At 40.5% G+C, this 24870-nt stretch overlaps 1 protein-coding gene and 1 long non-coding RNA gene across 2 annotated transcripts; one reads left to right on the top strand and one right to left on the bottom strand.

The window, feature by feature from the left end:
- The first annotated feature begins 288 nt into the window (after positions 1-288).
- On the top strand, positions 289-24870 carry RRP1B (ribosomal RNA processing 1B). The gene is made up of 16 exons (XM_064646965.1): positions 289-598; positions 5477-5559; positions 6038-6095; positions 7143-7228; positions 8288-8349; positions 10775-10904; positions 12302-12366; positions 12892-13055; positions 13268-13359; positions 14129-14226; positions 14710-14729; positions 15154-15282; positions 16050-16792; positions 19485-19631; positions 20354-20420; positions 21505-24870. Exons 1-16 carry the CDS (start codon positions 466-468, stop codon positions 21693-21695), a joined length of 2268 nt encoding a protein of 755 aa, XP_064503035.1. The 5' UTR covers positions 289-465; the 3' UTR covers positions 21696-24870.
- LOC135410342 (uncharacterized) lies at positions 13855-19490 on the bottom strand. The gene is made up of 2 exons (XR_010428635.1): positions 17865-19490; positions 13855-14600 (listed from the first exon to the last, which is right to left on the bottom strand). It is a non-coding gene; the product is annotated as an uncharacterized LOC135410342 (long non-coding RNA).

Here is a 24870-nt window from a genome sequence, read left to right as displayed (position 1 = left end):
AAGAATTTTTTCACAGAAAAGGTGATTAAACATTGGAATGCGCTGCCCAGGGAGGTGCTGGAGTCACCGTCCTTGGAGGTGTTCAAGAAACGGCTGCACGTGGCTCTTCAGTGTCTGGCTGACAAGGTGTTGGATCAGTCACAGGTTGAACTCGATGACTTCAGAGGTCTTTTCCAACCTAAATGATCCTGTGGGGTCCCGGGAGCCCCAGGACCTCCCGCGTCCCCGCCCCGCTGAGCTCCCGAACCGCCCGCGGTGTCCCTCCCACGACGCTCCCGGGGCATTCCCGGCGCCCATCCCGGCGCTCCGCCTTCCCCGCGGTGACGGCAGAGCGCGGTGCCCGTGACGGCATCAGGCGGAGCCCGGCGCGGCGCGGGCAGGACGGGCCCGGCCGGGACAGCGACGGGACGAGGCTGGACAGGGACAGGACGGGGACAGGGACAGGGACAGGGACACGGCCCGGCCATGGCTCCCGCCGCCGTGCAGCCGCCCGAGGTCCAGTTCGCGCAGCGCTTGGCCGCCAACGAGAAGCGCATCCGGGACCGCGCCCTCAAAAAGCTGCGGGGCTACATCGGAGTGCGGACCCAGCGCCCCGACGGTACGGCTCGGGGGGGGAGCCGGGACAGGGACAGGGACAGGGATAGGGATAAGGATCTGGGACAGGGGTCTGGGACCGGCCCCGGCGCCGTCTGGGCAAGGGGAGAGCGGCGGCCCCGGCGGGCGGACGGGATGGGGAGGGAACCACGTGCGTGCGGAGGGCCGAGTCCCGCCTCCTGTGGATTCTTTTCGTTGTTATTCTTCCCTTTTTTTTTTTTAATTTATTTATTTATTTTGTTAGTTTTCCTTTTTTCTATTTTTTTTTTTTTTTTTACTTTTACTCGTATACCTCGTCAGTAAGAAGTATTCCCCCCCCGCTGCTGCCGCAAGCTCCCCCAGCATCCCCCAGCTGCCCTTAGAGAAGCGGAAAGACTCGTGTTTCCTCGCCCCCTGAAGTGTCTCCGGGCACTGGAGAGGCTAGAGGGCTCGGGGAAGATCCCCTTGGACCGCGGGAGGGTCTTGCTGGCAGCATTAATATTCCCGGGATGGGAGCGGGGTGGCTCACGTGCTCCCGTTCGCAGGAACAGGATGTAAATGCACTGAACTGATCCAGGCTGGAAACAGCCCCGTATGTGCAGCATAAAGTTTTATTTTCAATTATTTCTGTGAGGTGGTAGTTGCCTGCTTCCATGAGTCATGTTCAGGAGCATTGGAGGGAATTGAGGAAAGCTCAGGAGTATTTCTGCACTTGTATAATTGCTGTTGATTCTGTGTTACCCGTCTGGGTTACTCATTACCTCCACATTCATGGTATCGAAAGCTTTTTTTTCCCAAGTTTTTCCAAAATTCCTGCTTGGAGCTGTGTACTGGAACCTTAGATCCAAGAGTTCAGTGATGTCCCTGGAGACAGTTTCAATCTGGCAATGCCAGTCTGAAGCTCCCTGCACCTGAAAGTGCCTCCTGTGCACTCTTTCCACATGGTTGCAGGTTATATTATATAATTGATATAGATTAGATATAGATAGATTATATTATATAATGTATCTATCTATAAAAGTATATATAACATCTATGATATATAATATATAAATAAATAATTGTCATTTTCTATGTAAACTATATATTTATAAGCTATTTTATAAATTATTTAATTATATATATATTTAAATTATATATTACTACATAGTGTGTCTATATTTTATATATTGGTATATATTATACATATTATTTATATAGGTATATATTTTATCTTTTTATATGTATATTATACTTTCATATTTTATATTTATATATTTTATAAGCTTATGAGGTCAGTCATAGCACTGTGTGAAGTCATGGATCCAGCTCAGTAAACCTTCCTGTTGAAGTGATCAGGAGCACAGTGCAGAGATCTTCAAGGGATCTTGGGCATCTCCAGTGTTTCTGGACTGCTGTTTCCAGCACAATATGGTGTAAGCTGGACACGATGAGGAAGGGAAGCTTGTCATGAGCATTTTCAGAGCACTGAGTCTGACCTCATAAAGTTTCCTGGAGCATTTGGGAAACTGTTATAGAGGTTTATGCATCCACACCCCTTTGGCTTTGGGGAATTAGCCTAGACCTGATCCTGTGAGCTAAACTGCACCTGGAATGCTGGTTGCAGCTGAGTCAATTCCTTGAAAAGACACTGAGGAATAGATGTTGTTTCTTCCCTACACAAATAGTATTTGACCCATTAGCCACAGAGGGAAGGGCACACAGAACAACCTTACAGGGTCAGGCCAGGGAGCCAAACAGCCCATTATCCCACTTCTGACAGTTATCAAAGACCTAAGGATAGTCTGGGGACTAGTACAACCAAGTGTACATCATATACCTCCCAAGTACTTTCTGACCCTCTAGCTGTTTTTAGCTCTGGAGACTTCCTAAGCTGTTCATGGCTTCTCTGTGTTTCAGTAGTGCTCTGTGCATCCCACTGCAAAGTGCAGATTCCTTTGAGTTTGTGGAAGCAGCCACAGGATGGACAAGAATGCCCAACTGAGGGAAGAGGCTGCAGGTGCAGCTACTCCCTTAAGACATTATGAACCCACCACTGGGGAACTGCTCAGTTGGGATGTGAACATTTTGCATGTTAAAATCAGCACACCATGACGTGCAAATGAGCAGGAAAAAAAGGTGACTTATTTCCAGAGCTCTTAGATTTACTTACTGTCAAGTACTATTCAAACTCATAGTATTGAAGTAAAGGTTTACTTCTTTCAGCTTGGAGAGAAAGCATGTTCAGGAGAGAGAGTTTTTTAAAACTTATTTACTAATTAGCAGCCTTATATCCATCCAGCATTCTGAGAGGATGAGACTCACAGCCCAGGTAAGATGCCCTAACTTGAGGAGTTGAGAACATGCTGAGTTTTGAGGGAAGTGCTGGAGTTCACCTGATGTTCACCTCAGTCAGGTGTTTCATAGGTAGGACTGCTCAGAGTGGTCTCTGCTGGGGAAGCTTCTCCAGAGAGCCAGAGCTCTTAATTTCCAGCGAGAAATTAAACTCTGTGGAATGCACAGAACTACTGAAGTCATCATGTGTGCAGGTGAGCTTGGATGAGCACCTTATTCCTTGGAAGAGATCCATTTTGGTTTTTTTTTTTTTCTTATTAGCTGCCTTGAAGGAGAAGAGCATGCTGTACTCTGCCACTAAAAATAGGAGGGTGTGTTTATAAAGGAATTGATGGAAGAATAGTAAAGGGAAATAACTTAGTAAAAGAGGAAAGATTGCTGGGTGGTTTTCTGTCTGATAGAGCTGCACTTACTTGGGCCCAGATCTAGAAGGCATTTACATAGTTTCCATTGAAATGTGACTGTGTGGATCTCATCCTTGGAGACTACCTAGAATAGGAAAAATTGCAATAATTTTAATGGTAGCAATGTCAAAGCAGCCTAAGTGCCAAACAGAAATGCTGACGAGGCTTGCATTAAAGTATCAGTGAGAGTAACATTACTAATCCAAACCCCACACTGGGGGACAGAGTTACAATCATGCCCTAAATCCAAAATCTTTCTCAAAGTAGCTTTAAGGTAAAGAAGGCCTTCAGTTTTGTGCACTGTGGTTGCTAATAACAGTACATTCAGATTTAAAGTAACCTTGCTTGAATGATTATTGTTTTCCAGCTGTGGCTGGGGATGGCACATAAAGTTGAAAAACAGAAAACACAATCTTGAAACTACTTTTTGAGTGAGTAGGATAAGAAATTTGTTCTGAAACCTTTTGGCTAAAATCCTATGTCAAATGGACACAGGACTGCCCAGGACACTTTAAAAAGCCCTTCATGTATGAAAAGCAACCTCATGGAAAGTCTCTTTTCTTCACCAAAAGGTTTGTCCAGCCCTGGAACAGGCTGCCCAGGGCTGTGGTGGAGTCCCCCTCTCTGAAGGGATTTAAAAGATATGTAGATGTGGCACTGGAGGACATGGGGGCCTTGGCAGTGCTGGGTTAATGGTTGGACTTGATGATCTTAGAGGGCTTTTCCAACCTAAATGATCCTATGATTCAGTTCTATGGACTGAGCCATCTCTATGGGCAGCAAATGACTGTCCCATGTCTCTGTAGGGTTAATGCTGCGTGTGAGGGTCAGCCTGCTTCTTACCAATATGTGTATAGCATATAATTCTGTTAAGAAATCTTATTAATTTTATTATTTCAGTATTTTGAAATATATTAAAATATTAATATTTCAAATTTTAACATTTCTATATTTAATTTTAATAAATAATGAACTAAATTGTTTCATATTTAATCTTACCATTACTGTCAAATCTAAGTTAAATTTATAATTAATGCTTAATATTACTGAACTTGTTGCTTCCTACATAGCATTTTGCATATTTCCCTCGCTCAGCTCTACTTACTTTCTTTTTAACTAAGCACAACTGCAGACAATTCAACTAATGTGTTTGTGGGTTTTTTTTGTCTAAGTGATGCAGTACTGATAATTGCTTTCAAATGAGTTGGTCCAAGGAGGAGGTGCACAATTTAGATCTAGCGCTGGGTCTCAGGCTTTTTGATTGGGAGACCCCTGAAAGTTTGTCAAAAGTGACAATGATCTTTTAGGAAGAGATTTGAGCTTACTGAAGATGATTACCTTTCTAAAGTGATTTTCTTGCAATTACTTGGGAGTACTTAATAGGTCATAGTTTGAAAATAGCTGTAGTAGGTCATTGTAGCTGGCTTGTAACAATATACTGTTATAATTTTACCTCTCAGGAGCATAGTTGATGTCATGAAAGATCCAGTTTTTGAGCAGCTATTCCTGACAGTAGAATTTTATTTCCCATGTAATACTTTCCTTCTTTGATGTGGGAATTTAACTAGACTTTTTATACTGTCAATAGTGAAAATATTACTTGCTAAATATTGTTATTAAAATTCAAGTGTTACTACATCTCAAGACTAACTGTATTGGAAGTATTTTCATTACAGTTGCTGAGGGTTTTTGATTTACAGTTTCATACAGAAATAAATGTGTTGATTGCTAGGAGTTTATTCTATCAGAACAAGCCCTTAGTAAGGAATAAAATTATTGATAAAGTGGGAATTTACATAAAAAAACCCCCAAACAAACCAAAAAGCCATATCGGTTATGTTTGAGGATTCGCACATCACCTCTCTTGCAAAAATAGTTATGATGCCCTCATTAAAAATGTCTTTTAGACTTGGTGCTAAAAATATGCCAGAGAGATTTATCAGAATTATCTTGGTATTCATCTCACCTGTGGTTTCTTCGAAATCTTTTTTACTTTGGCACCAGGTGGAATCACAAGTTGCCTTCTAGTTAGTGCGTTTACAGCAGCAACCAACATTTACCCAAGAGATACAACAAAACCAGAGAAGAAGGGGAACTGCATGAAAATATTTTTGTGAAAATGGGGGCCTTTTTTTCATTTCATTCCAACTTGTTCTATACTGTAGGTGGCTTCAGCCAGGAAGAACTGCTGAAAATATGGAAGGGCCTCTTCTATTGTATGTGGATGCAGGATAAACCTCTGCTACAGGTATAGTAACTGTTTGTATATTTGCTTGAGTGTGTCTGGTTTTGGAGTCCCAGCTCTCAGTAACCTCACTTCATCAGTTTTCAGATCACTCATCCGTCTGAACATTTATCTCATACACGGCACAGAACAGCTCCACAAAGACCTGTCTGAGAAGAGTGCCCCTAAAGTTTTATATCATTTGTTAATTCAAATACACGGGATTTCCCTCCTGCTAGTTTAATTTTGTCTGCTGTCAGAAAGATGATTTGTGCAGAGATCTGGTGAAATGGACAGGTTTTGATACCCCTGAAACTTCTCTTCCAACTGACCTAATCCCAGTGGAAGGGTAACTGCAGTACTAAAGCAGCTGTTGAGAGAATATTTTTCATTTTGAGAGATGTTTCATGAAATTTTTACTTCCTGTTTTTTCTAGTTGTGTCTTTAGTGAGGAGACCAAGCTCTGACCTGTGCTACACTAACTATATTTATTTACTTTTAGGAGGAACTCGCAGCAAATATCTCACAGCTTATGCACGTGTTTCAAAATACAGAAGCTCGTAAGTGCTATTTAATTATTTAATGCTTTATTAAGGTACTTTAATTTTTGGTGATTTTTAGGCCACTACCACAGTGCCAGAATATAGTCAGACAGATAGGGATGCTCTTTGGTTTTTTCATTTCCTTTTTGTCCAGCTGGTGTGTGTGATTGCATTAAGGGAAGCATGAAATGCAGTTTGTTTGTGGCTGTTGCAGAGGAAGAGTTGTATCTCCAGTGTGATAAGGGGGAGACTTTGCAGGATGGATAGCAAAACAAACTTCTTCCCTTGCTTCTCCATTCTGCACAGACTGTTCTGTGTATTTCCTGCTCAAAACCAACCTTGTTTCACGATTGTTAAGCCTCTAATAATTCAAAATGCACTTGAAATACAGTGCTCAGTCAGTGCTAAAACTTGCATGGATAGAAAAGTGTGCAGAATGGATATTTTGCTCTCACTTGTTTCATGTCATGAAAGATCCAGTTTTTGAGCAGCTCTTACTGACAGTAAAATTTTATTTTCCATGAAATACTTTCCTTCTGTGATGCGTGAATTTGACTAGAATTTTTATACTGTTCATACTGAAAATATTATTTGCTACATATTTTTGTTAAAATTCAGGTATTACTACATCTCAAGACTAACTGTATTGGAAGTATTTTCCTTATAGTTGCTGAGGGGTTTTGATTTACAGTTTCATACAGAAATAAATGTGTTGGTTGCTAGAAGTTTATCCTATCAAAACAAGCCCCTAGTAAGGAATAAAACTATTGGGAAAGTGGAACTTTGCTTAAAAAAAAAACCAAAACACAAAATGGATACAAAGCAGTCCCATAATTAAACTTTATAAGTAGATGTGTGTCTTTTCTTGTGCTGCTCTCAAGTTTAATTGACTTCTTATACCAGTCTCAAGCATGTCTTTCCATAGCTCCGTCCCTGTCACTGGGCAATTCCCTAGGGAACTGCATCCCTTTCTCACATGGAAGGGATTTCCTGAGATTCTTTCAGGTTAGCAAGATAACCTGTTGTGCCAGACATGCAGGTATTTTTCCCCCCACTCTCTCCCAGGACACCTGTTCCTCCAGACATTCTGGCAGACGATGAGCCGCGAATGGACTGGGATAGACAGCCTGCGCCTCGACAAGTACTACATGGTAATAGCACATCTAAAAATATAAATCTGTGTTTTACCTAATAAGTTTTTCTCCCAGAAGAGATGTGGTGGTGGTGGTGGTGTGCTGGAAGGCAGCTTTGCCTGAATGTGCATTTATGTATTTTGTAAGACAAGACAAGGGACCATCCTCATGACTCATTGCAAAAGATACTTGTTTTAAAGGCTGACACTCACCACTGCAAATCTAAAAGCCATTGCAGTTTATACAGTGCTCAAGTGCTTTCTTGTCTGCCTTTATAACATAGTGATTATTCTCATAGTATTTATATTCCATATACAAATCAATCTCAAAGGACACTGTACCAACATAATTATTTAGATCAGACTGCTTAAAGACTTCTTTATGGCTCTGTATAAAGTAATTGTAACTAGAGCTTTAATTTTCTACCATTAAAGTATCCACTGTAGTACATTCAGCTGTCTGAATTCATTCTATAGGAAACAGTATATTAAAACAAGCAGTAAAATCAGTGAAAGAAGAATCTTAAAAGACCTGCTTTTGTAAGGAACAAAATCCCATTAATCTTTGTCTTTGAAAAAAGTTAATTGCAGCACATTCACTGCTGATTTTTGTTTCACAGTGGTTAGCAGATACCAGTTATTTCAGTAAGTTAAGTGTTTTGAGCCAGCTGAATGTAGCTATTTTACATATGACTGTCTCTTAGTGCAAGTTTCAAGTTAATTAAATTACTATTGTTGTCTTCTGTCCCATGTTGTTCCTTCAGTTGAAGCTGTGAGTTTTCTTAGATTTGGCAGCACTTATGGAGAAATCAGGGTGATGGAGCAAGAGGAAGCTGATAGTGGAAATGGTCATGGATGTTTCTGTGCTTAGTATATCAAAATAGTTTGTTGACTTTTGAGCTTCACAGCATCCTTCTGTTGCTTTAAATCCTTCTGTTGCCTCTCAAAATGTTCAAGAGGCAGCTTCCACCTTCTTGCTACAAAGAGGTTTACTAAGAAGTCTGTTCTTGTTTCATTGACAGTGACTCCTTTGCCTGTTTTCATGAACAACATGTATAACAAACTTTGTACTTTGCAGCTGATGCGTCTGATTTTGAGACAATCCTTTGAAGTGCTGAAAAGAAATGAATGGGATGAAAGGTAAGGAGATTCCTGAATGGAGTTGCATCATAAAGAAGTCACCCAATTTACCGTAAATCCAATATATTTTCATTTAATAGATCCTTTGTTTCCATAGGTGGCTCTGTTACGGAGTCTTAACATTAAAGTTTATTTGTTCTTCAGATCACTTATGTAGTTTAGAAACAGTCAGGTGTTACACTTCTTCAAGTTAGATACAGTATTTAGTGTATTTAATTTTCTGACTTAGCCAGAAGAACTGTCAATACAATATCATCTGCAGAGAGATTAGACAGGGAACCTTCATCCCAGAAAATATGGAAAAGGAATTTGTTCATTTGTTTGTTTATGTTGTTTTTTCTGATTGGTTGTGACTTTTTTTTTTATTTTTATTTTACTGTGTTTAATCATGGTGACTTCTCTTTTGATAAGGCAGAACTCCTTAACTGTAAACTATCTTCCTGTTTATTCTGTACATCAGTGATTTGGATTGTATTATACTCTATCAAAAGGCAAATGATTGCAGTCACTTGCCCTATCTAGAGCTCTTGTGCCACTTCTAAGCCTTCTGTCTTTAAACTGATGGAGAGATTTAAGCCTTTTAATTGAAAGTGCTTGATAAGGTTATCCTTTCTCTCTCTTGCCTTCTGAAATGTGGAATCCATCCAGGCATGTTTTTGTGGAAGAACAAAGGAATGCAAAGCTGAAGTGCCCCACATTCCTCCTGTTCCACCTTAATTTTGCATTGAGTAAATGCAAAAGGTTGAAGAGATGAAAATGTTCCTTGACAGGAGCAGAAGGTGTGGGAGGGGGTTTAATACAGCCAAAGCCTTTTTTCCCCACACAGAGACATGATCACCCAAGGTTTCTTATGGCTTTGGGAAGGATGGCCTGAAGGCTGTTCACCACCAGTGGAGGCAGTGTGGGAAGAGAATCTCATGATTCCTTTCTTTGCAGAGTGAGGGAGCTCAAGAACTGCCTTTCCCTCCTAAATGGAGCCTAGAAGCTGCCTGGCATGTCTTTCATTCCTCTTTTCTTTTAAAATGCTTTTGAAAGAAGCTGTATTGAACTGAAATAATCTTTGTGGATTTGGATGCTTTGAATTCTCTTTGGGACTGGAAACGTTTGTTCTGGGCAAAATTGTAGGAAGTGCCAAAGAACGCCACGGGAGAAATCTTGGGATATAAATAGCTTCACTTTCCTGAAAGATAGCAATGATAGGCCTTGGGAAAAAGAAAAGAAAAAAAAAAAAAGAAATGGGAAAAAGTCCCAATTGCTGCTCAGCTGCAGCAATGAGAGCATGTCTCTGAGCAATGTCACTCCAGCAGTATTTGTTGGTACCCCAGAAGTGAATAACTGAGCCACAGAGCTACTCGTACACATCTCAGTCAGTTCTGGCTTGAACTATTGGAATGGTGACTTTTTTTATGCCTAGTTTAGCTCTCACTCTGTTCTTCAGTGTAACTGTTTTGCTCCAAGGGACAGTGAATGACATGATTTAACAAAAGCAAAGTCTGCACAGTTTAAATGAGTTTGAGAAGGTTCAGTATTAAATTTAGTCCTTGGGTGTTGACCAAAATGGAGATTGTCTCATGGAGACAATCATGTCTAACTATCATCATGTCTAACTGTAAAGGAAAATTACTGGCATCTCTGGCTATGTAGAAGACCTGTATCTAGAAACTGGGTCTCATTTGTGCCTCTATAGGTAGATTCTAGAAAAAAGGAAAGTGGAGGCATGTTACTTTGAATTTTACTGCACTGACTGTAGCATCCTTCCCCTCACAGACCCAAGTGAATGAATTCTCTTTATTGTTATTTCCTTCTTTCTTTTATTCACTTCCCTCTATTTACCACCACTGGCAACTTCTATCTGAACAAGTTATGTTCTTTCACGTTCTCTTCCCTTATCTATGTTCACCTCAACTTCCCACCTACAGCTTTCTCTTATTCATCATTAACAAGGGCAATTTTAATTATTCACAATAATGCCAGACCCAGCTTTAGCAGTGGCACAGTTCCATCTTCAAATGGAAGGGTACAAGGTGCTGCCCATCAAGGATGGATGTATGTGACAGCTGCTCAAATGGCAGAATTCCTCCTCCTATCCATCAATAACATGGCATAATAACCTTCAGCCAAAATTAAGGTGTGAATTCTAAAACAGTGATTTTCATTGTAGCAAACTGAGTTGAGTGGATTGTCTGATGCTGCAAAATCATCTCAATCGTAAGGAGTTCTGATCTTTTTCAAAGTTTGTTTTAAGATGTGAAAATTGACCTCTGGATTTATTTCTCATGAATGTTGGATATCTGTCCAGAACTGTAAAGAGCTGGTAAAGCTGTGAATGACTAGAGTTTGTTTTCAAGGCAAATAAAGCATGAGCAATTGAATATGAATATCTTCTTTTTTTTTCTCTTTTCATTTTTTTTTTTTTTTTTTTTAGTCTAGTTGAACCATTGCTGCAGCTACTAATGAAAGAAGTTATGGACCCAGACAGCAATTCTCCCACTGGGATAAAGTTACATTTCATTGATATCTATCTGGATGAATTGGCTAAAGCTGGTGCAAAGGAGGTTAGAAAATATGTTGTCATTTTCTTCCTGGTTAATGTTAACCATAGCATGCAACATTTTAGAAGAAATGTCATTTTTGCATCATGTATTTTTTAACAGTTTTAATTGTAACCTAGACACATTGAGTAAGCATGAAGAAAGTGACTTACTACAAGTTATGCTTTTACTTTTATTCATGTCTTTGACAGTGAGAATATGGTAGTTTCTCTCAAGTTCCTGAGTACTGCAATGCTGCTCCAAATTGAGGTTGGAAATAGCAATAGAAAAGTTAGACCAGTTTCATTTGTTTTTTTTCAACAGAAGGGACTTAGTGTCTTCTCCCTTGTGTGAACATGTTTTCCAGTCTTTGCTTTTGCAAAACCCGACATCAAGCCTGCTCTTGGCTCATTGTGTAACACCTAAATAGAGGAAGAAAGTGAGCTTTCAAAGCTGTCTGATATTTCCTTACTGTTGCCTGTGCATTGTGCAGTTTACCCTCCACATCCAGTTGTTGGGTTTGCTGGTGACAATCTGTCTTGTTCTGCTGTATGTTGCTGTTGCAGTTGCCCTTAATTTTGGCTGATGTTCCAGTTTTGCAGCAACTGGAAGCCTGTTACTGCAGCTGTTGCTGCCAAACGTCTTCCAAAGAGCATTTCTCCTGTCCCTGCACTCTGCCTGCAGCCCCACACTCATCCCAGACTCCTGCTCAGTTACCTTCCCTTGTCTCTGGCCTCTGAATACTTCTCCTAGCAATGGGCAAAGCTGTTAGCAATTTTCCATTTGTATTCCTTGCAGTATTGCAAGCAATCCTGCCTGCAGCTTTTGTGCTTCTGGATTGTGGAGCGTGAGAGAAAAGATCTCTGCAACAGGGAAGTGCCTGTACTTGGAGCCCAAATCATTTCTGCAGCTCCACAGACACAAAACTGTAGCTAAGCCTCAGGATTGAGTCCCCTCGACTATTTGAAACCACAGATGATGCTCATAAATTGAATTCAGGGAAGGATATTTATCTTTAGCACTACTGTAGCTGACAGGGTTTTGGTCCAAGGAGTCCAGTTAAGAGACATCCAGATCTTATTCTTGTGTGCTACAGACCTTCTTTGTGAAAGTGCATGAAATTATTCAAGCTTTCTCTGCTTTATGTTTCCATAATTAAAATAAGAAGCTTTGTTATATTTTTGTACTCAGCAGAATAAAATCTGCAGGACAGTCACTGTTTTTATAATACTTCCAGGGAATATCTGGGAGTTAATAGTAGCAGTGGTAACAAAAAGTCCCTAAATACTCCTGTCAGTTGGACTTAGTATACTGAAAGACTTTGTTAAAGAAGATCCCCCAAACACCAAATATTCAGGGAATTTGGGTGTACACATACAACATTTATTGTACTCACTACTTTTTTCTTTCTCATCATGCAGCTCACAGCAGACCAGAATCTCAAGTTCATTGAACCTTTCTGCAGACTTGCTGCCAAATCAAAGGAGTAAGTTTAATGAAAAGACAAATATTTTTTAAGAATTTAGAAAATCTGAATTTACCACTCCACATGGTAATAAATGGATTGAAGAAGAGTCTTAACCTCAGAATGTAGAGAAAGAAGGTTATTTTAGCAGCCATGTGCACAGTCATTTGAAGATAACTTGTGTTTATCAAAGGTGTAGGTAATCATGGATTTATAACGACTATAACCAACCTCTGTTGGTTAATATATCTAGTTATTTTATTTTTTTAACATGCATAGAGCAGCTGAGCTGGTTGTCTTCTTTGTTGTTGCAATGTATTATAGAGCAACATATAAGCAGTGAAAATTAAGAGAGGGACATTAGCATCCTGTTTGGACTGAAGGACTTCTGTTTAAGGAGTAACATGTTCAGTTCCCTCATCTGAAGAGCTAAATGTTCTTCCACTTCTTTCTCTGTGTCCCTCAAATTTCCACTCTTTTAATGTGAGAGGGGAGGGTGTTTACACTCCTGCCTTTCAGCTCTGTCCCTGCTCTCTCCTCACACAGTCGGTGTTTGCTGCACGCTGTAGCCACCGGAATCTTTGAGCTGATTGTGGATCAGTCCCCCTTTGCCATCGAGGACCTGATGAAAGAACTGGGCAGCAACAGTGACGAGGAGGATGTTTCTGAAGAAGACAAACAGGAAAAGGAGGAGGTGCCTAAAACCAAAGGTGAGGAGGAGGTTCTAAGTTGCCCTGGTAAGACTTGACAGGATTGAAAAATCTGCTTCTGAAAAATACATTTCTGCTCTGTTCAGGGGGTTGTAAGGATAATTGTGTTTTCCTGTCTTCCCTCCAAATGTGCTTAACAAAGCTTGCACTTTTGGATTTACTATCTCAAACAAACTAAGCATTAATACTCAATCTTTTTTCTATAATTGCAGACAGATGTTTTTCAAGAAAGTCAGTGCAGAGCTCTGAAAAAACAGAGCATATTGATAAAAAGGCTCATAACGGGATTGGGACTGTTCTTCAGGTTTGTGGCTTCTTTGCTCTGTTATTGATACTCCTCTCTCTTCTTTTTTCCCATCCCTTTCAAAAGGTACAAAAATAAAGGGCATTAATGGATAAATATTACAAAATTTTAATTCCCTTCTGATTTAATGTAAGGTGATGTTAATGTAATGTGTACTCTGTGAGTTGTAGTAAAATAAATCCAAGTCTAAATTCTAAATTCTTCTTTCCTCTCTCCCATGCCTTCTGTTTTCTGCCTCTCCCTGTTTCAAGAGTTAAATGCCAAGTCACTGTGGGTGGTGAAGCAATCAGCTCTAAGTTTCATTGACAATAAGGGGAAAAGTAATGGATGATGGGACACATAGGAGTGAGAGTAATATGCTACAATTTGGGTTTTCTAGACCCAGTGCAGTGTAGTGTTTTTGACAGATCCACCCATCAAACACACATACAGGTAGATACACTTCGTGCTTCTGTGGCTTTCAAGCAAGAATTAGGACATGACACACTTTAAATCTGACATTTAGCTAAATATTTATGGGAGTTTTGAAGTAGGTTGAGCAAGAAATAAGGTGAAGAATATCTGAGACAGTGATACTGAGTTCAGCTGTTCTGTTAATGAAGCAACCATCTGGAAAAGTCAGTATATATGTGTGAAGGGGGCGTAAACTTCAACAGAGAAAAATATTTTGGGTTTAAAAGAAGTGGCTGAACTCAATACTTGAGGTGTTGGTAACATGAGTTGCATTGGGTTATCTTGCACAAATAAACTTGTACTTCCCTTCTGACAGTTTGATTACAAGGCTGTTGCTGACAAACTCTTTGAATCGGCGAGCAAGAAAAACACACCTTCCCGGAACAGAAAGCGTCTGTACAAGCTGGTCAAAAAGTGAGTTCCGTGGAAATACACCTTGAATGTGCCACCCTGTCCTAAACAACTGTCACTTTGCTTTCTGTCCACCCTCAGTTGTCCCAGTGACAATGTCACGAGAGCAGGTCACAGTCCTGGATGATGTGCATGAGCTGCCTGAAGCCTTTGCTGCTGTTCCTCACTGGTGCAGCTGCAGCCAGCTGAGGTTTTTGTCTGCACAGGGTGGGTTTGTGCTGCAAGGATGTGACATCAGGTTGTGTGTGATGCAAGGCACAGATATAGAAGTGTTAAATTGCTGTTTTCTCAGTGCTTTCAGTGGTTTGGTTTGAGTTTGGGGATTTCTGAGGCAGGTCTCTTCTGAATGGGCTCTTCCTGTGCAGAATATGTTGTTCCTGTTTTGACAAAATCATAGTAAGTACAGTGATACTGTTCTGCTACTGTTATTATTAAACCAGTAATACTGATTTGTTTTTTCTTTTCTCCCTCCCTCCCCACCTTCAGGTTCCAGGACTTAGCAGAAGGTAAGGACAGATACAGTAATTAAACACCAGACAGAGACAGTAGTTTCTTTCCATTAAAGGATATATAATGTTCCCATACCATGTGTATTGGAAATATTTTTTTTCTTTTTTTTTAATATGTATTTCAAGAATATTATTGTAGGGGGTTGTGGGGTTTTTTAAATCTCTTTAAGATACATTACATGTTTTTGGTGAGATGGTCAAATCCCCCTCACAATTTGAGCAACCCCATACTTTTTCCTTAATTGAAGGATGATTATTTTTACTTAAACAAATAGGAATCTGTCGAGTGATTTTCCTTCAGGTTCAGTGGTGAAAAAGGAGTTGTTTTTTCTTTCTGTGGGAGTTCTGCTGTGTATGAACAGCATAACTGTTCATAGAAATAAAACTATTAGTTTTCTGATACCTTATCCTTCCTCAACAGGAATCTTCCCCCAAGATATTCCTGAAGATGTTTCTACAGATGAAGACGATGATGATGAATTCAGCAGGCGAAGGCGAAAGAAAAAAGCTGTCAAGCCTTGGAAAAAAAGCGAGTTGGAAAAAGTAAAAGGTAAGGCAAGATCAACATTTGGAAGAGAGACAATCTGCAGTGTCTTGAGCAGTTTGGCCAAGTGTCAGATACAAGCTGTTCTGAAGAAGGCAACACTTGTTCAGAATGTGCTGATTTGTATCCTGTTGCGATGAAGGTTAAATGTGAAAATAAGTTCTCTTTGAAAGTGGTGGGAATTCTCTGGCCAATTTTGAGGCAAGCATTACCTCAGAAATTTCTATCAAAAGCAGAACTGGAAGCAGTTGTTTGCATTGCTCCTTTGAGCAGTTGCATTTAATGCAGGAAAACAGAAACATGTCAGTCTTAAAACAGGATGACTTAGAATATAAGAATTTGGGGGTGTTTCTTGAAAGGTGAAGAGGGTTAGTGAGAACAAGGTGCAAGTATCTGTAGCATCATGGCTTGTACTGATGTGACACATGCCCAGCCATGCCCAAAAATATCCAACCAAACTATTGAACCCCTGAGTTGCCCTTCTGATGGGCTGGACAGGTGGGTAACAACAACTCTTTCTAGAAATACTGCTATAAAAAATAGGGTTGCCACAGGGAATGATTGGCAGAATATTAATTAGGACAGATGTCAGTGGACTGCAGTGTCCTGACCAGGCCTAACAGTAAAACTGTTATGTGGATTGATAGCAGGAAAATGGTACACCTGTTTCAAAAGAAAAGAAAAAGAGCAAAAACAGGATAGAATTAACTTGTTGTAAGTACCTTTGTGTTTCACATCTGTGTTATATGGTATTCTTTTTGTGATGGATTTAGAGGATAAAGAAGAGCTGTCAAGTGTGAAGATGCCATCAGTTCCCCAGAAGAAGAGGAAAAAAAGGAAGAAGAGGGACAGCCCAAATGCTGATCCTGGAACAGCTGATGGAAATTGTGAGAAGGGAATAGCTGAAACATCTGGATCTAATGTTTCTAGCCAGGAAAAGGTGCCAGAAAATATCAAGGAGAGGAAGAAAAAGAAATTGCTACTAAATGAGGCCAATGAGACCACAAATGTAGCAACTGACACCAGAGAAAATCACAGTATCTCTGCACAGAACAGTCCGACCGATGGAGAACAGAGTAAAAAGAGTCAGCTGAAGAAAATGAATCCAAAAGTACAGAACGTTCCTGCGAAACCAGCGTGTCAGAATGGACCAGCTAATGCCAGTGCAGCAGAGGGTGTCAGCCCATCTGTCACACCCTTAACTCCTAAGGCTGTGAAGAAGAAACAGAAGGCAGGGGCTGTCCTGGTGAATGGGGATCCCCTCCTGCAGCAAAGTGACAGGAAACCCAACAAGGAGGGATTGCTGGGGACCCTGCCAAGAAATGCAGGGTCTGAATCTGTGCCCTCCGGGAAGGTCACATTGAAGACAAAGACAAAGCTCGTTGGCTTGGAAGGGATGAAAGTCTCCAGTCAGAATGCAGCAACCTTGAAAAAGAAGAGAAAAGTGAAAGAGGTGCTAAACTCTGTCGAAGCCAACGGGATTCTGGAGACTGCGTGCAAGAAAAGCAGGAAGGGGGTACGTACATCTCATTCTTTTCTCTGCCTTCTTCGTGAGCTGCCAGGCTCAATTTCAAATTTGGCTTTAGCTTTCTGAGTGTGGGGCTCAATGGGCTGAATGCTCATGTCATCGTGCATTGTCACCAAAAAGAGCTTAATTCCCTAGAAATCCACAGCTGCTACAGTCTCATGCCCTCCTGTGCAATGACACTTCAGCCTGAAGAACCCATCTAGCTGAAATTTGGGATGTTACAGGATGGAGTTGTTTTCCTTTTTTTTTTTTTTTGTCTTTTGGTTGTTTTTTTTTTTGGTCCCTGGGTTAATTATTCTTTTGCATTGTGTCTCTGGTTGGTCTCACAGCATGTTCACGAAGGGCATATTTTGGCAAAACAATGAGAAATCGGAAGATGGGGCATCCTTTTTGCAGCAGCAGCACACACTTAGATTAGTATAAACTCCTTGTGAAATTGCCCACAGCAATTCCAGGAGTGGCTTCTTTTGCTCCCTCACTTCCCCATCTTAAACAAACTGATAGGGCTGTCTGGGGAAAGCATTTGGGGAAAGATGGAACAGAGGATGTGATCCTGTGACCTTTAATGTCATCACTGCCTGTATGATCATATTCATGAGCAGTCCAGTTTCTTATAAAGACAATGTTTTTTCATTAGGAAGGTCTGATTGTAGTCTGGTTCAAAAATGTATTCACTGCAGTTTGGAAACAACCTATTTTTCTCCCCCACCTCTACCTCCCACCCCTGTTTTCTTCTTGGTGATAAGTAGAATAAGGTTGATTTTTCTCAGTGATTTGAGAGTCAAAAAGCACTTTTCACTGTATATTTTTGATAGTGTGGCTAAAAGAGAGAGTGCAGGGGTTGTCCCCTCCCCTGCCACTGAAGCTCTTTTTAACTGCTCACTTTCCATGTACATATTCACCCTAACACTTTTAGGGGTTCAGTTACATTCCTAGAACTCTTGCTGGCAGTCTCACTTTAGTGGAAAGAAGATTAATAAAACATAAATGAGATTCTGAATACAAAACAACTCCATCTTCCTCTGACTTAAAAGTGCATGTTTCTAGCCCATCAGCTCACCTCTGACTTAAAACTGTAGGATTAGTTAAGTAATGCAGCCTGGTAAATGAAGTTGGTATAACTCCTCAGCCCTTCAAGGGAGAAAAAATGCATCTTGAAACATCGTTTAAATAGTAATAAAATAGCTTTGGCATTTTCTGTTTTTTGATAGTAAAGTACTGAGCAGGAAGAACCAAAAACATCCCCACTGTGCAGACTGCATTTCTTTCACTGCAGGGCTTCCAAAGCAGGAACCATTGGCTTTGTCTCCTGTAGTCTAAATCTTCTATGTTGCATACCTTGTCTTTGTCTATAAAAATGTGATTTCTAAGAAAATATGATTATGCCACCCCCATCTATTTCTATAAAACTTTACTGCAACTGACCAACAGGCTCCAAGACCTGAAATAGATTCAAGATAAAAAGTTCCTGGAAACTTCAAAGAAATGAGTTGTTGGCACAAATTAATGTAGGCATTGAGGGGAAAAGCAGCAGCACAACCCCAGTCCAGGTGGTTGTGTGTGTTGAGTGGGAGCGGGGGAGGTGGAGAGTAGGAGAGATGTTTGGGAGTCAGGAAGAGAGTACTGGGATAAGAAACAGGAGGGCAGGGTAAAGCTAAAATGCACAAATGTGGAGGAAATAAAGCTTTGCTAATTTTGCTCTCGTTGCTTGAGAAATAACATATTGTTTTATTTCCTGGGTTTAGTTACATAATCCTGGCCTTGTGCCCAGTAATGAGGGGCATTTTTTGATTCTCGATTTCAAGGGCAACACACACCTCCAAAGAATTAGCTTCAAATCCTGAGAGAGAGGAGGAGGAGGAGAAGGGGAAAAAACAGACAAGATCAGCATTATTTCACAGGTGTATCCAGATTTCAGGAAGCTAAAAGTCTTGTGATTTTTCACTTTATTGAAAGCACAAGTGATCTTCAAATCAAAAGAGGCCATATCCCCTGGACATTTTCCACAGCTTGTCAGTGAACTGCTTTTGGAATTTCACATCTGTAGGTTGATGTAAAGCATAACTGTGGACTGTAGTCCACAGGTATCTGACTGGTCCACAGTCTGTAGACAGCAGGTTAGAAAACTCTGCCAGTACAGGCCCTAAGAATTGCCTTCTGCTGGAGGGAAGAATTACTTTAAATGCCACAAGAGTATGAATTTGAGGCAGCAAACTAGAAGCAATACACAATAGCTGGATTTCTGAGAGTGTTAAAGACTTCATACTCCACTTTATTTTTTTCTCCAGAGTCTCCATCTTAGCCCAAAGCTGGGTTTGTTCATTGGTTGTGTATCTTATGCATCCAGAGGTACCACAGAATAGTTTTTGCTTCTGCTCAAGGGAAAAAAATCACTTGTGTGCAGGAGAGCTGGATCAATCATAAGGCAGCCTCATCCACATGGAGAAAACCTTGTTTGTTTGCACTCTGATGGGCCTGGCAAATCTGTTACTAGTTCTTCCGTCTGTGCTTTGCACTGATAGTTTCCTATTTCTGTACAGAGCTTGCCTTAAATTTCTGCTTTCAGTCGTGCTAATTGCAAAATTTTGTCTTAAGAGTTGACCATGATGATGAGCCAATGTGCTAGGTGTAGTTAATTGCAGTACTGTTGTACTGAAGCATTTTTCCCTTTCCTTCACAGGAAAGCAGTGATGTTCTGTCACCATTAAAGAAAAAGAAAGCAAAACCAGGAAGTGATTTTGTAAAATTTGAGAAAACAACTTTAGCAAAGGGAGTGTTCTTCAGGAAGGCCAGAAGCGCCATCTCTTCCACCAGGACATCCTTGCAGGTGAGGTGATCTCACAGAGGGACAGGCACAAGTCTCTTCCCAAGAGACCTGCCCCACCAAAGGGTGTGACCTCACTTTTGCTGTGTTTTCCACTCTTACCATGAGCAGATAAAACTGGAAATGCTGTTGCATTTTCCTGTAGACAGAGTCACATATGGCTCCAGAGTTTCAGAAAATGAGTTGTAGGCACCTCTAAAACCTCTTCTTCCCTCCCCTCTGCTTTTAAAAGTACCTTCTTGTTGAACACCCACCATTCTGAGTCTGCTCATTTTGCAAGAAAGCAAAAGCATAAACTGACTTTCAGTCTTGCAGAGGGACTTTGAGCCTCCATTTCTTCCCATTTGTGGAGATTTTAACAGCACAGGGCTTCAAAAGACTGCCCTCTTTTCTGAACCTTTTTAACAAGGCTTTTCAAGCCCTCTCAGCACTTTGAGGCCTGAGTGCAGTGGGGCCACTCTATTTAATACACAAATATGTTCTTGTTTGTTGTTGAATTATGTAATGACATTAAGGAGAGTATGTGATTTCTCCACAAATGGAGTATGTTTGCTTTTGGCTAGAAAAACAGTGCTATCTTAGCAGGGTCAGTGCAAGAGGATTGGGGCAGTTCCAAACCAGATGAAGGAAGTAGGCTGCTTTACACTGGTGGGATGCAGGTAAAAGAACTCATAGCATTGCTTCAGAAATCTTATTTTATTTCATGTCTCCATTTTGTTTTATAGCTGAACAAGCTGCAGTCACCCAGCTGCAAAAAAGTCACATTTGGCTTGAATAAAAACATGACTGCTGGTGAGTCTGATATATCTGTGAGTGTCCACAGTCTCTCTTGTGGCTGCGGGAGGGGGAAGCTTCATGCACTCACACACACCTAGAGAACACCTCTAGAACAGGATGATTCTGATCCCTTTTTTGTTGCAATAATTGTATATAGTTTACAAACCCTCCTTTTCAGAGGAGATGGGAAAGTTTAGGACATTCAGCCCAACAGCTAGACTTGAACAATTCCAGGGTGCTGCATTACTGACCTGCAGAAGGAGCCTCATAAAAGGAAAACTGCAGCAGAGTGATGGAGTCGCCTTCCTGAGCTGCCTGTTTGCAGGGCACCTCTGAGGGAAACACGTGGGTTTCACAGCTTTCATTGCTCACTTGTTTCCCAGGACAAAGGGTGCTGATATGCTGATAAGATCAGACTTTAACATGGCAAAGTTTCCTTTTTATCTTGGCTGCCTATGGTTTATTGATGGTCACGAGTAGATAAATGTCACTTCCCTTCTGTAAGCAGTGTTTTCCCTGTTTAATAAATGTCTTGCTCCATAGCATAGAATTGTATTCCATGTATTCATTTAGCTAATTTTTAACTCACTGAGGTGTGCAGTAAATCAAGTTTAAATTGAGAACAGTATATTTATATGTCTTTATGTTAATACAACACAGCTGCACAAAATGAAAGATAAGTGCCTCTGCTGGCAGAAGGGATGACCTTGAGAACACTAGAGCAGTGCTGTTCAGCAGTCAGAGCAGAGACATTTCTTAGCCATCATCATATTTTAAACTCAGGAGTAGTGTTCTTCAGGATAGCTGGAACACTTGTGTCTCAGGAGTAGGCCCAGGGTCTCTGGTGGTCTGTGGAACCATGGGAATGGTTCACAGCCTCTCAGTGGATTGCAGCAGACCCTGTTCTCCAAGGGACTCTGCTAAGAGATGTGCTTCACCACCATCTCTTTGTTTTCTCTGCAGCCTTAGGCTTCTGATCCTTAGTGGAATTAAGGCTCTAGGGCAGACTTGCAGGGCTGGGCAATTCCACAGTTGTTTGACGGGACCAGTTGTTCCAGCAGCTGCATTTCTTCTAACTCATTGGCTTGTTTTTCAACAGAATTTAAAAAGACTGACAAAAGTATATTAGTGAGCCCAGAAGGACCCTCCCGTGTGGCTTTCAATCCTGAACAGAAACCTCGTCATGGGGTGCTGAAGTCACCCACAGTTACCCCAGCAAGAGAACCCCAGATGAAGAAACCATTTACTATGTCAGCTAAGAAGAGACCAACTGCTGTGGACTTCTTTTAAACCAACAGATGTGGCCTACTTTTGTACAGGACATTTTGCTAAGCTAGAATGTTCTCTGGAGGTATTTTGAACTTCTTTATTTTTTTAAGTTAAATACAAATTGTATATACAAAATTCTGATTGTGACCTGGGTCATTGCTATTTTGAAACCACTTCAGCTGTATCTTGAAATACTTGCTTTGTCTATTTGCATAAAAGAAACAAAATCCAGTCTCTGCTCAGGTTTGGTCTACAAAAAGTATGGTCTCTGCCCATGTCATTCCCAAGAGACTTGTCCATTTAATTAAGGAATGTTCAGGGTTTGATTGTTCCAATGATTTTTTATTTTTTTAAGCCAGTGTAAGACAACTTGCACTTCATGCTGTTAAACTGTCTTTCATTGGATAGGGCTTAAAAAGGAAAAAGGCAATGTGGATTTTAAGCCTATGTGTGTTCATTATTTTAAAATTTTACTCTGTCATTTTTCGTGTGTCACCCTTGGCATCCTGTTAATTCTTCTGGAAATAATGATTACCTCATGTCTCTGTTTCATAACAGCTGGACTTGAGTAGCTTTACAGGTAGCAAGCAAGCTTTCCCTGGGATAAGAAATGCCTCGCTGCTCAAGTGGTCACTGCTGCAAGTAAACCTTCACAGCTGGTTGCCTGCTGAGTTGGGGACAGCCACCACATTATTTTCAGTAACACAAGTGCCAAAGCTGGCTTGTGCCTGTCACATTGTAAGCTGGCTTCTTCCCTCCACTGTAACTGAAATCGTGCTCTTGCGCAGGAGAAATCTTTGATATTTCCAGGTCTTTCCCCCCACCCCCGCTGTTGCCTTTCCCGAAGGTCTGACAGGACTCCTGTTTTTCTGCTTTAGCAGCTGGTGTGTCACCACATGGTGCCAGAACTCAGATCTCATTCAGTGAATGAGCCTCTGGTTGTACTGAAGCGAGCTAGATCCGTGCAGTGCATCTTTGGGTAGGACACACGTCTCTCTGAAATCTTTGGTGCTTCTCAGTACAGGTGAAACTTTAAAGCCCAGGCAGCTTAGTTTTGGTTTTGATGTAGAACCAGAAGAACTCTGTCTGCAGCGTTTCTTGGCGTTAAGTTTTTATTTGGGTATTTTATCACTACCCTGCATGTTTTGTTTTTTTCTTTGGTAAAGAATGAGGTGCCTTTCCATGAGAGACCATTAATGTTCTCTTTGGGGGAACAGTGAGGAAAGGGAGAGCAAATGAAAATAAAAACTCTTTTGATATGATTGGAAGACTTGAAATTTTTTTTGGAAGTTTTGCTAATGCAAATGAGGCAAAGGCTTTGCAGCAGATCTCTACATTAGAGCTCAGCTTGAAGGCACAACCTGGTGCCAGAGCAAAGCTGTTCCTGAAGCTTCCCCCCAGTTCTGGAATTCTGTAAGAGAGAGGGTGGACCTGCTTCATTACCTTGTCGTATAGTAACTGGATTATCAGTTAAATAAACTGATAAATGTTTAGCTATTTCAGCCAGCAGAATTACATTTTGTGTCATATTTGCATACTTCAATACTGTTTTTTACCAGTCCTTGGTGTTGACTGTCCTCTGCCAGACAACTCCTCTTAAGCAACTGGATTGAAACTGTTCTTCTGTAGCTTATCTAGAATTGCTTCAAAATATTGCTGTACTTGCAGATTGCTGGTTGGTCTCAGCTGCTCAATTCTTATCCATCCCAGTTCTTGCACTAAGTTTGCAACAGTCCATGGTTTGTGGTACTGCCAGAAAGTCACTTTGCTCTTGTCTTTTCTCGTTTACAGTGAAGGACTGAATTTCATTTGGTTTTGGTTTTGTTTTAGGCTATATTTGTTTGACTGATCAATAAAGAACTCTGGAGAATACACTGATAAAATTAATGATACTTCTTTGAGCAAGTATTGCTCATTTATGTTTTAAAAAATTCTCATTGTATATTAGCATAATGGATTTGGGTTTTTTTTAACAAGGTGATGGTAAGTAGGGTGTGACAGCCTGTTCAATATGTTGTACTGTTATTTTGTACTGTGGGTGAAAAGTCTATTGTGGAATATGCATAAAAGCATTTGTATGTGCATGGTTGTTAATGCCTTAGGTTGAAGATGCCACATTCCTCCAAGGATACAGATGCAAACAATCAGTCGGTGGGTCTGGTGTGCACAGAACAATCCAGGATCAGGACACACTGGGGTTTGGTTTAGGTTTGTCTGTTTTTGGTTTGGTTTGGTTTTAATACATATAACTTATTATGGAAATGTATTTAAATGGTTGTCTGGATCCTTTTCTGTTGATCCATTGAACCTGTTGCTTGTACAAATATTTTGTTGCCCACAGTGTTAAATGGAGAGGCCAGAAATGGCAATCAGATTTTGATCTATGATTTTAGTGATGTGATTGCTTGTTGGGATTCATCTTTAATCCATCTGTGCCATGAAACTGGTGGAATGTTTTGTAAATATTACATATATAGTGTGTATTGTCTTCAGTGGTGTCTGGAATTTCATTCAGTACAACTTTACCAACAAAACTCACTGTCAGTGCCGTTTGATTGGGTTAAATTGAATACAAATAACCCAAAATATTTGGATAGTGACAATTCCAATAAACACTGAAGACAAAAACAAATGTGAAAGATGTAACATCTGGGATATCCACTGCACAGACACAATGGTACTGTAAGGAGATGTATTGATGGGAAAAAAGAAAGGAAAAACTCGTCCAATCTGTTTGATGTTGCTTCATAGAGTTTTTTTTCATAGTGTTATTCCATCTTTCCAGCTGCCAGCTATGCTCTGAGTCACAACTAATGTGACATAACTTTTAAAGGACAATATTTTGTAATGATTGTCTCTGCATTTTGTTATCAATCTGATCAACTTTCTCAAACTCTTAATAGTTGATAATTCTTTATAGCTTCAAGAGAACTCAAAAGCACAAAATGAATTCAGCAAGGCAAAAAGTTGAAGTTGTATTTAAATTATTGGATATGCAAGGTCTTTTATAGTCTATGAAAGCTATGAGACTTGGAAAGCATCAAATGCCTTTTGTCATTTATTACCTGTGCTTAGATTTAATTATAGGCAGAAAAATATCATTTTGTGTACCTCTGCAAGAGCATTGTTAATACAAATACAGTGTCTAAGCATTGACATCATTTAATCTAGACCAATAAACCATATTTTTTGTGGA

Source organism: Pseudopipra pipra, chromosome 2 (genome assembly GCF_036250125.1).
Source record: "Pseudopipra pipra isolate bDixPip1 chromosome 2, bDixPip1.hap1, whole genome shotgun sequence".
NCBI lineage: Eukaryota > Metazoa > Chordata > Aves > Passeriformes > Pipridae > Pseudopipra > Pseudopipra pipra.
This window is presented reverse-complemented; position numbering and strand designations above follow the sequence as displayed.